General features: G+C 43.9%; 1 protein-coding gene across 2 annotated transcripts in view; it reads left to right on the forward strand.

Moving 5' to 3' along the window:
- The first annotated feature begins 9149 nt into the window (after positions 1-9149).
- GALNT7 (polypeptide N-acetylgalactosaminyltransferase 7) overlaps positions 9150-14765 on the forward strand; it is a 73748-nt gene continuing 68132 nt past the window's right edge. For both annotated transcript variants that reach the window (XM_065694507.1, XM_065694500.1), the window contains exon 1: positions 9150-9283. In XM_065694507.1, coding sequence (XP_065550579.1) covers positions 9158-9283 — 126 coding nt within the window. In that variant the 5' untranslated portion in view covers positions 9150-9157. The remainder of the gene's footprint in view (positions 9284-14765) is intronic.

A 14765-nucleotide genomic window follows, 5' to 3' on the forward strand; every position in this document is an offset into this window, starting at 1 on the left:
ACCCACTAGAAAAATGTCTGTGCTGTTCTTGGCGTATGTTTAAGTGCGTATCAATAGATCTCCAAGAACAGGTATTTCTTCTTCTGCAAGTAGTAAGATGTCTTCTCATCTAGTACTTTACCATCAGGTATAAAAAAAATCATCTGGACTTGTGCATACTAGACTAATGCATGTTTATAGAGCACTGGTTTGAAAAGTCACAATACTTTGCCCTCAGGATGCTAACATGGCACTGCTTGAGACACCCACCAACTAGCATAAATGCATATAAATTTAGCAATGCCATTAGTGCTCTATTTTTAGTACTGTGATTCTGTGCATCACTATTGTGATACATGGAACACGGATGCAGTGTATCCCTACTTCAGTAAGTGTGCTGGGTTATTTTTCAGTGGTCAGCGGATGCATATCCACTGCTCTACAGTGAAGCTTATCTTGATTTAAGAACCTCCCACGCTGATGTGAGTGTCTCTGCAAACTGTTTATGTAATTCTAATAATACCATGGAATACTGCAGGCTGCAGTTTGAAGTGCACAAGTACAATTCAGCTCCTTAACTTCTCCTGGTTTGCAACAGGATTTTAGGTGGAGTACTTACTTTATTTTTGCAGATCTGATCTTTCTGATTTGAGTTTCATTAAACACCTTGTATGCACATTTAGCTTAGAAAAAGAAGAACAATATTATTCTTTTGAAAGCAGCATCAAATTTAAAGTTGAGAAAGCCGTAGCTGGTAATTTTTATCCTGAAAACAATTCAAGGTGAAATCTTGGCTCTATTTAAATCAGTGGCAACGTTCCACTAATTTCAAGTGAAGGTATTCACCCTACTAAATGCTTTATGTCCTAAGGGCTCAGTAAGTTGTTGCAAAAACATTATATAGTTAAATGATGAAAAAACCACACACCCATTTGTCTTTAGAAAAGGGAAATTCCTCACCTAAGGTAAAAATTTTTGCTGCCAGATTTCCGTGGGAGAAGCTGACAGAGGTAATCCAGCAGTGATGAAATATTCTGGGATTAATTAGACATGGCCTAGATACAAGCAAGAGAGTATCAGGGCTGACCTAAATGTAGCAAGGAGCAGTGCCTCTTTCTCCTTGTTTCTGTTAATCCACCTTGACACCAAAGGCCGAGCAGGCCAAGTTTGAAGAGAGCGGTTGGATATAAGCCTGAAAGACAAGCAAGTTGTTACGCTAGTTTTAATTCATATTATTAGTTAGATTTAAAGTATATTGAAGACATGATTTAGCTTCCTGTGTCTTGTAGGTTAGTAAGAAGCCAAGCAGGTTTTCCAAGCACTTAGTCAAGAGTCTACAAAAGCCCTGCTGTGGATCACCATGCTTTAGCAGAATATGAAGTTTCCTATTGCTTCTACTTTGTCCCAAAACACCATTTCTGCTGGAGGGAAACCAATTCATCACATACATGCTGTGTTCATTTTTAAGTACATACAAATATGTCAAAGTTGTTGATAGCCAATTAGGAATGGAATAAACTTCACTTTGGCCTAAGATTTACAGGAGCAGCTTTCATTTGTTAGAACACCAGTGATTCTTCAGTTTAATTTGAAATAATATCAATTGCAGTAATCTGCTCTATAAGTGTCTTTCTCAAGTTACAACCAGTGAAATAATTTTTTTTTTTTATTTATTTTTTTTTTTTTAAGGACAAAACTCTAAATTAGTCTTTTCCCACTTACTCTGTGAACTCCAAGTAAATTCTGAACTTAAAGGATGTCCCTGAGTTGATCAAAGTACTCAGAACAAAGATCCGGTTAAGCCAGTATTAAAATGAAAGTACAATATAGAAATCTGCTTCTTGCTAATTGCAGGGAATTTTAGACAATTTTTGGTTTAATGGGAATACTCAGCCCACTAGTTTTTAAGTCACTGCAGTTATACATTAGAAAAAGCAGTCTGAGTGGCAGTGAATTGAGAGGTCTGAAAACCTTGCAGTATTGGAAGATGGATGAGATCCTGCCATTGTCACTATTACTTGTCACAGGTGACTAAAAGGCAGCAGAGTTCAGCTTGCCAAGATGATGACTTCATTACAGTTCTTCACCTTTATTTCAAAGTCTTTTTGACAGGTCTAGGAATTTTTTCGGTGAAGTTGGTTGGGTTTTGGGTGGGTGGTTTTTTCAGCTGTGGGTTGCTGTGGGTTTTTGGGGGTTAGCTTTCAGTTTGAGAGAAGGATGGAAAACATTTAAAAACAAAAAGTTGAAAGGAGTATCTATCTCGATACTTGAGTTAAAACTGCACAAGTTGGGAATCATTTAATTCATATCAAATAAGGATATCTGTATGTAACTTTGGACCAGAGAAAAGGGAGAAACTACCACAAAATGATGCATCTGCATGTTGTACTAAAGCCCTTATGAAATCTGTTTCATTATGATTATATTTAGTAAAAGACTTGAATGTGTGCAGTGTTACGATCCAACAGCTGCTATTGCCTGCAATTCCACAAGCAATTCCCGCAAAATAAGTCTTTTACAACAGAATCATTTCATTGAATTACTAATCAATACAACTTGGTGTCAGACCATACATAATAGAAATAATCTACTGTTTAAGAATTTCTCTCCAAATAGCAGCTCAGCTGCTGGTAATATCAAACTTGGAACTTATGAAATCTGGAAGAAGTAAGAAAGCTTGGAGCTGTCTGGCAATGCTTTTATGATTCATTGCTACTAAAACTCTCAACTTCCAGTCATCAGTTTGTGAAGGAGGAGGCTCTGTCCTGAAAACTTTAAGTGACTAAAGGCAATAGTCCTGCTGTCATTTTCTATTGTAAAGACCTTCCCCATTCTCCAGGCATCCAGGGACCCCAGTCTGAAAAACAGAGTCCAGATGATCTCTGTGATGTTGCTCAGTTTCTACTATTTCAATGTTAATGTATAAGCCTATCTACTGGACTGGACTTTCCCAGTAATTACGAATTTACCTTTTACTTATTTATGTAAAAAAGGCCGATGACACTTTCTGAAATAATACTTTGCACACTTACCCTGTGACTAAGGATAAGATAAAGATACTTGGTTTAGGGGCTAGCAACTGTTGCACGTCCATGCTTTTCTATATAAGTCTTAAGTGTCTTTTTTTATTTGTCTATGAAGCTTCATAGGGTTTGATCTTGCTCAGATTTGACACGCTGGCTTTATTGAACTCATCGAGTGCTTTATAAATGTTTATTATCTTCAGTAGTTAGGTTTTGTTTCATTTTGAGCAACATGGCAGAATATATCCTGAAGAAAAACCTGTCAAAGTTATTGAAGTTTTACAGCCAATATAGCAAGTATGATACTGAATCAATAATTCCCAAGTTACCAGTTATATGTTAGATTATCAACACTTTATCACTAAATAGTAAAAATCCAGAAATATGAAAATCTCATTAATTTATAGTTGCAAAATTTTCCATTTTGCACCTCACATGCACTGCAGATCTTGTTCAGCCTGACAATTTCATCAAATTAACTCCACTAATATTCTATATTTTTAAAGTTTTCTGGAAAAGTAAATCAGCATCTGAAATGTGGGTGGTTACACCACTCTTTTTTTTTTTTTCCAGCATAACAGAAATTGCAGCAACCTATTTCAATTTTCTCTGTCCCAGATTCAGGAAATGATACAAGTTAATTTCTGTTCATACTCAGAAATACGATACCTTGGAAAAGGATATTTTCTGGACCTGACCTGATTACTTACATCTGGCTCAAACTACAGGTGAGAATTCCTAAAAGAAAAGAATAATAAAATAGATATTTAAAATATTTTTTACTTTTAAAATGGCAAACCCGCACTTAGAATCAATCCAATTCTCTTCAAACTTAAATGAAACACCCACATAACAGACCATCCCATCCACTATTTTAATGAGATCTAAATCTGTCAAGGATTGTCAACACTCATCATAGTGTGGATGTTTTGAGGACTTGCAAATCTGAAAGAACTTAAATTTCTTCAGACAAAAGCAGTATTAATAATACAACATTGCTCATAAACGCTGATTGGTACTCAATACCAAAAAGGGCAGCTGAAAAAAAACCCAGCTTCTTACATTCCAGTCTTCAGAACATCGGTAGAATCCAGACCAGTACAAAATAATGAGCTCATTTACTGTTGTGTGGGAAAAGAGAAGAGTAGCCAGAGGTGGTATATCAGGAGAAAAACCAAATAAGTAGGCATGACAGGAGTATGGGGGCTAACCGTAATGACAGGAACTTCATAACATGTTCTTCATAAAAATGACAGGAAAAGCAAATGAGGCAAACTGCACTCTGCCAAAAGCATCCATTCAAATCCTGAAATATTGAAGGATCATTTTTGGTAGGACACACGTTGCTAAACCTCTGGTTTAAAAAAAAAAAAATAGGGTGAATGAGAATTACAGGAGGAATGGTACTAAAGGCTAGCAAAACAATGAAGAAAGCACCAGTCTAATTTGCGAAAGCACATATTAAATATTACTGAGAGTCACTTATTTGATTCAAGTACCTTTAAAACAATCCCAGAAATTAAGAATTTTAAATCCTGTAGTTCCTTTTTATCAACTCTGATGTTAAATATACACGCATTGTACATATTTAGGGCATAGTTTTATCTCCATCATAGTATCACCTCATTAATCCAGAATCTCACCGCAAATCATTCAATGCTGGGGACAGTGTCAGAAGGGAGGATGAGCCTGAGTTAACATAAATTAAGGTAAATCTGGCCAGGCTTCTCCAGCCACATGTAGAGTTTCTACCTTCTCCAATGCAGACTAGGGAAGGAGTGTCTTGGATTCCACCTGGACACCCCAGAAGTTCAGTTAGCAGCACACAGCAAGAGTTTTCCATCAGTGTCAGTGTAGCAATATGGAAAACTGCATCAGCTTTGTTCAGAGATGACTGCTGAAATGCAAACGACCTTAGAAGAGCTGGCTCTGGAGTGGGGAAGGTCAGAAGAGGTGTGAAAAGGGAGCTGGAAGTTTTCACTGGAGCAGAGGTGTTGCTTGTGTTGAGGGTATTCAGTTTAGGAAAGCAACTTACTCTCTGCCAGCTGGCTTTTTCTATCACTTTCTTGTTTAATGAAAGCATGACCAAATTTGCCTTACGTGAAGCCTAGAGGATATTGTGTAGTGAAATACTGTATTAAATGAAGCATTGGTAGTTAGATCTGGAAACTTCTAAGAAAGTGAGATTGCTTGAGGTCTACAATTCATTGTATTTTAACCCCAGGTGGCAACTAACACCACTCAGCCACTTGCTCACTACCTACCCCCCCCCAGTTCCATGGGGGAGAGAATCAGAAGGGTAAAAGTGAGATGACCCATGAGCTGAGAAAAAGACAGTTTAACAGGTAAAGCAAATCAAGGAATTCATTCACCACTTCCCATGGGCAGGCAGGTGTTTAGAGCCATCTCCAGGAAAGCAGGACTCTCACAAGTAATGGTTACTTGGGAAGACAGACGCCATCACTCCAAAGGTCCCCCCACTTCCTTCTTCCTCCAGCTTTATATGCTGAGCATGGCACCATAAGGTATGGTATATCTATGGTCAGCCTGGGTCAGCTGTCCTGGCTGCGTCCTCCTTCCAGCTTCTTGTGCACCTGCAGCCTCCTCACTGGTGGAGTGGGGTGAAAAGCACAAATGCCTTGACTCTCTGCAAGCCCTGCTCAGCAACAACTGAAACACGGGTGTGTTAGCAACATTATTTCCAGCACAAATCCAAACCATAGCCCACACTAGCTACTATGTAGAACATTAACTCTACCCCAGCCAGCACCAGCACACCCTGGCTAATTTCAAAGGACCTATTTACATGGGGGGGGAGGGAGGGGAAACAACCAAAACCAAACCCACAATTTGTGTTTTGTACTCACTGCACTCAGTAGAAAGAGAAGTTGGTCCCTGACTTGCAAATGAACAGCAAAGCCCTCAGAGCAGCTTTGTTGTATTACGGAACTTTCTTAAGTTTTCATCTTAATAGGTACAAAAGTTCTGTAGGAATTTCCTTTCAAGCACTGTGTTAATGAGCAAGCGGAGTGCTTTATTATGGCCAAATGTTCAGGGCAAGAGTTAAGAGGCGTATCCAGATCCTGGTGCTTCTCTAGTGCTAGCAGTTGTATGAGATTTTGACATTTGCTAGTGACCCTGCTCCAGGCACCATCCCCCAAATCCCCAGCAATAAGGCAACTGCCTGGCTTAGGGGATTGGTAATCGGATACTTCACCTCCAGGTCATTGTAGGTCTCTAGTTCAAGAGCAGCAAGGCTTTGTAAAGACTTAGACACCATTGGATATTTATTTGGAGGCATATGGATAAGTGAACATATGATTTCTGTGCAGCAAGCAGCAGAGATGTCCACATATAGATACAAATATTATGACAGTTGCCAGTCTGTTAGAAACATTTGAATGACAGTATATCGGTCTGACAGGGGTTGATTAACTCCCTAATAACAGCGGGGATTGTGTCTTGTTTTAGTGCTGGATGGATTGTAAAAAGCATTATGGTTTCTACAGTATTTTGCAACTGAGAGAGGCAAAAATCCATGTTTAATCCTCACTTTCCCCTGTCCAGGTTGTAAAAGACTTTGAAAGTAGTTTTGAATGTTACTAGAGGCAATCCAAAGCCAATTTTAATTTGAGTTTTAGGTCTTTGACAGTATGAATTCAGCAAGATCTAAAATATCTTCTGCAGGTCTTTCCAGGCACTTCACTACATAGGGAAAACTACAAGCGCAGAGTGTGAAACTTCCACACGTCCTTAATGAGGATAAAACTGGTTAAAAAACCTACTTCCAAGGTCAGTATTAACCTGATGCTTCTGCAGTCAGACTGTACGGCCTGTGCGTGAGGACGAAACGTAGATGACGCTCCCTGTTGTGGTGGGACCAGAGCAGGCAGGTGTAATAGTAAAACAGAAGCATGATGCTTTTTCCAGTCTGCTGTCAGGAGTAGTTTCAGAATGGAGTGGGGCTGGCTGGCATGAACACCTTGTCCATTGGCCCGTGCTGCCTCCCAGTGGGCATCAACTTCACTTTGGGGGGAAAGGAAGGGGTTTTTTAAACGCCCAGTACAGAAACCACTGCCCTCAGACAACTAATGGGGGAATTCACTGATGGCGACACTTCCGCTGTCGAAAACCAAACTCTTGGGTTTTGTACAGTGTACAGCACTCTGTGAGGATCTCGGGTGGCCGGTTCACCCATGGGTTTCTGCAGAACATAAGCCTCCATTTAAAAACAAACAAAAAACCCAAACAAACAAACAAAAAAAAGGGTTTCTGCAGGCAACCTTACAAATGTGAATTCACATTGTATTGACTTGCATGCAGAGGGCTCTATCCCTGTCACTATCAGCTTCAACAAGCAGCAGCAGAGTGGTATCACATCACTTGAATGTAGCCAGTTTTACAGAGCCCTCTGTGCAGTGCTAAAGGTAACTTATTTTTTCTTCTCACTCTCTTTGTGCTCACAGCACCCACACAGGACAATGAAAAGGGATCCCAAAAACGGACAATAAAACAATGGGAGGAAAGAGCACCTTTTGCCACAGTAAGGTCTCCATAAGGCGGTGAAGAGTTGTGAGGAACATTTCCATATCTTTTTGACAGCCTACAAAGCTTCACAGTTTGTAGCCCCAGCCTGCCCTTTCCTACTGGGCTTGCTGAGCCAAGGGGTCTGCTTAAAGCCAGGCACCTCAACCCTATGCCTTTCCCAGCGAAAAAAAAACCCCAATCCCTCCCAGGCTTGTGCTGTTATCTACCTGAGAACAGTCACATAAACTTTTGTGTTGGGTTGTTTGTGTGGTTACTGCAACCTAAAACAGGGCGGGGGCTTTGGGGAAAACACCTCTGGGGACCCCTGGAAGTCACAGGGCTTTGCAAACACTCCTAAGGATTAGAGCTGTTGCCCATGCTTTGAACACCGTGTTTGTCTACGTCTTGAGCTGTGCTCTTGAAGAACGGGAGGGGGAAGGGAGGTGGCAGATCATACAGTGCTATAGCACAACTTATATGAATAAACAAAGACTTCTGCATCTAGGTGTGTCCAACTACAAAAGTCACTTAGGTATGGGGTTGGGGTTTGGGGTTTCTTTTCCTCCAAAGTGATCCTGTTCAGAGTGTAATATACTGTTTTATTTCTACAGTGCTTATCATTGAAGTTAACTCTTGGGATCCTTGGATGTGATAACCTCACAGTGCACACAAGAAATAGATCTGAAAAATATCAAAGCAAGTGGATAGCACTGAATACACAGAAAAGGCAAACGTATTACCTTGGAAGCACTGTTCTTGCATCACTGCTTTGTGAAGAGCTCACATTATCGGGTTTGCATGCGTGCGTGCACGTGCGAGACTCCTTCAAAGGAGGAAACAGGATGCCGAACTTTTAGTGCAGAAAATTAGTAACAAACTACGTGCAAGATAAGGGCTGATAACATCTCTGTAATCTCGTACTTAATCTGCTGCCCTCAAGAAAAATCTGTTGACTTCTCGGTGTTAGTCTGCCCAGGCTGCAAACAATAACTAATGGGCCTGTGTTACCCTGTGACAACCACTGGAGCTGAGCTTTTGCACCTCGATTTTTACAAGTCGGTGCCCAGAGCGGAGCTGCCCATCCGGCTGGCTGAGAAAAGCCAACCCCCGACTCGAGCTCTCCCATTCCGTCCCATCTTTCCGGGCGGGGTGCAGGCGCCGTTAACCCCGCGGCCGGAGCAGGTGCAGCGGGAGCACGCACCCGCTGTCGGCCGCCGGGGCGGGAGCTGGGTGCCGGGGAGGGAGCGGCTGCCCGGTGCGGGGCGGCCACGTGGAACCGCGGCTCCGGCGGCGGCTACTTCCTGCTCCGCATCGCCCCGGCCGCTGTGCACAGCGGGGAGGCAGCAGGCAGGCGAGCAGCCGGCAGCGGGGGAGCCCTCCGGGGAGCGGGGGGGAGGGAGGGAGGAAAAGAAGGGCGAAACAGAGAAGAGAAAAAACACACAAAGTTTGTACGTGCGGCGGCGGGGGGGAGCCTCCGCAGGCGGGCGGCTGCCGGAGAGCAGCGGCGGCCGGGGGAGAAGAGGGAGAGGAGGAGGAGTTGCGGTGGGGCCGCGGGGGGCGGAAGCCCGCCGGTGCGCGGGGCCGGGCGCTGCGTGCGCGGCGGCGGGAGGGAGAGGGCGGGCGGGAGGATGCGGCTGAAGCTGGGCTTCCTGCTGCGCGCCGTGCTGCTGGCGGGCAGCTTCTTGGGGCTACTGCTGCTCTGGTCCTCGCTGTCGCCCCGCGCCGAGGAGCCGGTTCCCCCGGGACGGACGCGGGTGAGTGTGCGGCCGCGCCGGGCAGGGGGGCGGGCGGGACAGAGCGGGTGGCGGGGCCGGCTCCCGGGATGTGACCGGCGGCGGCTGCTGCGAGCGGGCGGGGGGGGGCTGCCAGGGCTGCGGCCTGCGGCGCTGCAGGCCCGAGAGGGGAGCGCGGAGCGGTGGCGCCGGCCCCAGCTATCCCCCGGATCCGGCGTCCCTGCCCGGGCGCCGCCGAGCCTCGGCCCGCCGCCGTCGTAATGCTGCCCTCGCCGGGCCGCGGAAAGGACCGGTGCCGCTGCTCTCCGATGGGCCCCGGCGGGTGTCTGCTCTCCTTCGCAGCGCCGCCGGGGCCGGGCCGGGACCTCGCCGCTGGTGTCCGCCGCCGGCGTGGTGGCGTGGGCAGTGCTCCGACAGGGCCCTTACCCGGGACCTCCCCGCCGGCCGTGCCCTGCGCACCCAAACCGCGTGGGTTCGCGCCGCCTTTGGGGGTTTTCCACCCCCAAAATAACCGCGCTGGTGTGCGCGGTGTAAGCATCCTGCAAAGGTTCCCCCGGGCTTCAGCAAAGGGTGTAGGTGTTCCACCCACCCCGCTCCCGGGGATCGGCTTTCTGACGTTTTAGTAACCCAACGGCACGTTTTGCCTAGGAGAAGCAGCAGGTCGGGTAACTGAAGAACAGCCCCAAGGCGTCGGGTTGATGGTGCTGGCAGTGCAGATCTCTGAAATGAGGGGGGACCCATGGGGCGCGGGGTGGGCAGTGTGTCTGCCGAAAGGGGCAGTAGCCTTTAGAAATGCTTCAGGAGGTCAGCGAACAAACAGGTCTGTAGAGAGAACCTTGCAGGCCATATGTTAGTCAAGAGAGAATAATCTGACCCTGCAACACCAGGGTCTTGGAAGGAGTCAAAGTGCTCTATTCATTTCACCAGATGTTTTAGAGCTGTGGAACATAACTGGGATTAGGAGATCTGTTAGAAGTAAGAATAGTGAAGATTCATTTAATCTTGATAAAGTCATAAAATTTTACAGCGCTTACATTAAAAAGTGATCTTTTGTGATATGTTCACTAATGATCTTGGCCCTTCCTAGTGGGCTGCATTGAATGATTGTGGAAGGCAAGTGAGCTGACTGAATTCTTGCTTTTGAAAACTGGAAATGACTTTGGACTCCTTCAACAGATGCTCTGTCTTCTGAAGCTGTTACAGTTTGCTGTGCCTTGGCAGTTACTGCTGAGATAATAGGCCATATTGGAGATACACAGTTTATTAAGTGGTGAAGTTTCTGTAATCTGTTTTTCTAGACACAGCATAGGCTTTCCTGTGTACAGAAAAAAAAATCAGGAATTTTATTTGCATACCTCCCCCCCAAAGAAAACATCAGGCAGTAAACATTTTGCATCAAATCCTGTTGAGTTGTTTTTCCTGCTTAGGAACGGGTAACAGACCTGTAAAATGACATCCTCTGGGAAGAAAGAAAAAGGAGGTCTGGTTGTGTTGCTGTGTAGGGCAGTGACCATCTTCAGGTGATTATTCTGGGGTGACGAGTGAAATATTGCAGTCCTACAGTGTGTGAGCTGTATCAACTTATTCAGGTGCTGTAATGAATCATGCTGTCCTTTGTCACAAGCCTGAAAGCATTCACTCAAAGGCTTTTAAGCTGAACCCTTGTATCAACCTCCATTCGCATGAGAGGTCTAATTTGGAAATCTTCTCTAGCTGCTGTGTGTTGCATTAAAGGAGTCATAAGAGGTTTTTACAGTCCAGCCCCTGATAAAGCAGTATGCTGCCTTCATTGCGCTTGCCTTGGCTGGGGGAGGAAATAGCCATGACAGCTACTTCAGGAAATAATTCAGTGTTTGTTGGGAACAAATATTATTTATTAAGTAAACACTGTCAAAGATGAAATCTAAACAGAATATCTGGTTCATTAGCTAGGTCAGCTGTTTACTTGTCATGATATATATGAGAGAGGGTAACACATGCTGCTTCCTCATTTTCTGGGAAACAGTGCTGTTATTACTACATGCATGTCGTGGTCTGAACTGCTTTCCTTCTCAGAAGCTGCTCAGGTGAGGAGTCCTAGTTAAGCACTGGTGAGCAGGCTTGGTACTGGCAGTGCGCCAGCATATTTCTGGGGCACTGCCAGAGCCCAGGAGTAGGTCCAGAGATTAGGGCCTGTGTATCCTGCATCCTGCTAGGCGAGGCAGTGCGGTCCCTGTGGGGTGGGCTTGTGCCTTAGGGTGTGCTTCTTGCAACACCTAGAGACACACACTGTGATGGTGCAGTGCCAGCACCTTGGAACTCCGAGTTTAATTGTAACTGCTTCTCTGAAACGCCCGGTGTGAGCTATGTTCAGTCGCACAGGTGCCTGTTTGCTCTGTTGCTAGTTGCCTGAAAGTTTGTTAAGCTAGAGATAACAGAGTTATTCTTCTTCTGGTGCAAAACCCTCCTCCCTTTGCTTGCTCTGAAAGAGCTAGCAAAGAGATGTAGAATTCCACCTCAAACCAGCTTAAAATAGAGTTTAACTATTTATAGCTAACCTCGGGCAGTGCCTTTTCCCTCTCTGCACTGTAACCCTGGCCACTTTTTAATAACACTGAGGCATTAAAGAAACAAAGATGAAAAGTTCTGCTGTGTTGTTCTTTTTATGTTTATAACCTTGAATATTTTTCTGCTTACAGCAGCAGTCAGGAATAAGTAATTCTGAAGATCTTGTAGTAGTGTTATAACTATGTACTTTAAAAAAGTATATCCTCCCTTCAAATATTGGATTATGTGTTTTCTAATAACTTTAAAATATTTCAGAGATCTATTGGAGATGAAGGATGATTAATATACAGAAAGCTTTTAAAAGAAAAAGTGAAAGTGGAAAAGTGGCTGTTTTAGGGAGGAAGAGAGAGAACACAGAGGTAATAACAGTAATACAGACAGTTGGAGATAAGATATTCCTACCTGATAGAAGACTGCTACAGGTGTATGTGTTCATTGAAAGCATGCTCAGAAGTTGGGGGGGACAAAGGTCTTCTCCAGGTAACTCTGCTGTGGAGCTTTGTTTCTGCAAGGCACTATTTGAGGAAAAGGTGCTTGCAGGATCTGGATGGAGAGCCTAAGTATTTATTAGAAATTACCATTTCTAATAAATTGTCATTATGAAAAATTAGCATTAATAAATAACAAATTATCATTATCCGAAATATCCAAGCAGAATAAAATCATACTTACCCTAAAGAGCTTTTAGTTTCCAACCTAAACCAAATAGAAACAATGAAAACGTATTAAGGTCTGTTCTCAGAGTCTTTAATAAGGATATCTATATGATAGTAAGGATTACAAGGGTACCAAAAGTTTAGGCAGGGACACTCTTGTTTATGGCTGTGAAAAAAAAAAAAAAAAAAAAGAGATTAAGTAGAATCATCAATATGTTTTATAATGTGTATGTTGTGGGGTCTTTTGGATGTTTTCCAGTACTTTCTGGTCTTCTGGGTCAAAGTATCACAGTTTTGGACCTAGGTTTGAAGCTATTCATCATAAGAAGATTGCTGTAGGGACCCCAGCTATAGTACTTGTTGATCTCCAGTGAGATGTGTCGATAATGATCAGTCTCAGAGATACAGCCTTAAAAGCTGGCATCGCCAAGGAGGAGGTAGTACAGCAGGCAGAATTAATGGACTGAAACAGTAGAGAAAGATTTGTAACTGAAAGGTTGAAAACTATGTATTTGGAGGAGTAAGTGTAGCACAGGTCAACTTTAACTCTCCAAATCTAACCAAATTAATATTCCAAAGCTTCAAAGCTATGTACAATTGAAGTTAGTGGTTTTGATTTATGTTTGTTTGAGGTTCTTTGGTCGGTTGGTTTGGGGGTTTTGTTTTTGTTGTTTGTTTGGGGCTTTTTTAACATCTGTTAAACCTACCTGAGGTGAAGTTGGAAGTACAGCTTTGCTTGTTCATAGTCTATGCAGCAGTACTGTGAACAGTGGTCTCTCACTTCCCCTAATGCTCACTGGCGTGCTCCAAGAAGCTGACAGAAATTACCCTATTCATTTGTCCATATGAAGGACGGTAAGAAACAGTGTCCAGCATGTTCCTAGTCCCCTTCTGGAGACTATGGCAATAGCAAAAGGTTTACTGGAAGTGCGTGGTTGACCTTGCACAAGTCAGAAGTGTGGTGGTGAGATCGCAAAGCCCACAAGGTAAGCTCTCATGTGCAGTGAGGAGCACTCCCAGAAATCTTGGCATGGGCTGCCTGGGCTCGTGTCTGGGAACCTGGTGCTTCAGATTTGAAGCACTACAGGATTTGTGGTATTTACCAACTCTAGCTAGCCCATAGCCACTGCATCTGAGCCACCAGCTGTTAACTTGTCTTGCCACATATTGAAGGTGTTTAATTTTCTGTGTCTGTAAGTGACATGTTCTAAATGGGCCTTTGTTTAAGGAGTATTTGTTTATCAACAGCTTTATGGTTTTCTGGACTGGGCTCCCAGGGCTGCTTTTGCTTTGTGTGCGTAAGTAATTGGACAGCTCTCCTCTTCTTCCTGCCACCCCTGGAAGCATGCACATCTCCTATGCCAGGTGTGCTCTCAGTTGTCTGTAACTTAACAGGAGCTTTTAAGGCCAAGGTCTCCCACCCTTAGTCATTTATACCCTCATCTCCTGGCTAACTGTCCTGGCTGCCAGGTGTGACAGAAGCCATGCCACAGTGAGATGGATTCCTTGGATCGGGAAGGGAGGCTCTGCTGAGGACCCTGGTGCAGATAATGATTTTGGCATGTCCCTCTGATTCAGCAAACCAGATGATGGGCTTGCAGCTGGGGCTGGGGGCCCTCACCAACAACCAAGTTTAAACATTACAATTTGCACATGGCCACTAGAAGGTGGAGAATTTATGGTGTGGAGGTGAAGGACTTGGAGTTAAAAAAAGAAACAAAAGCTGAATTGACATTTTCTGAGCTTTCTGGTGACACCCCTTCTCCCCTCCTTCAGAGACCACTAATATCCTGTGTACCTTGGCTGGATTGTCACTGAAAACTTAATGACAAGTTGTAGACTGAACTTGAAGTGTTACTGTGGTTTAAATTAGATTCTTTGTGGTGGAAGTCCCAGTGCAAATTCTCCACTTTCCCTTAAGGAGTAAGGACAAATGTGCTTAGAAAAGAAACCTAGATGCAGAAATTTGGAGTTGATATCATTACTGGATGAAAGGTGGGAATCGGAACAAGATGATAAATCTGATGTAACTGGGGGAGCGGTGTTCAGCAGTGAAGGGATTCAAGTTGTCTGAGTTTGGTAAAAATGTGATGCATTGTGGTACACATGTGATGAAATAGCAAAATAATATCTCACTCCAATTGCTTTGCATAGTTATCTACATGTTAGTTACTTTTTTTTTTTACTGGTTTGCCTTTCTGTAATTGGGTGAGACCTAACACTAGGAGCACCAGGTCAGTTCTGGCGTGCCAGCATTACCTGAAAGCTCAACACAGTCATTCATCATCTGGGTGTGAAAA

Source organism: Lathamus discolor, chromosome 1 (assembly GCF_037157495.1).
Source record: "Lathamus discolor isolate bLatDis1 chromosome 1, bLatDis1.hap1, whole genome shotgun sequence".
In the NCBI taxonomy this organism is placed as follows: Eukaryota; Metazoa; Chordata; class Aves; order Psittaciformes; family Psittacidae; genus Lathamus; species Lathamus discolor.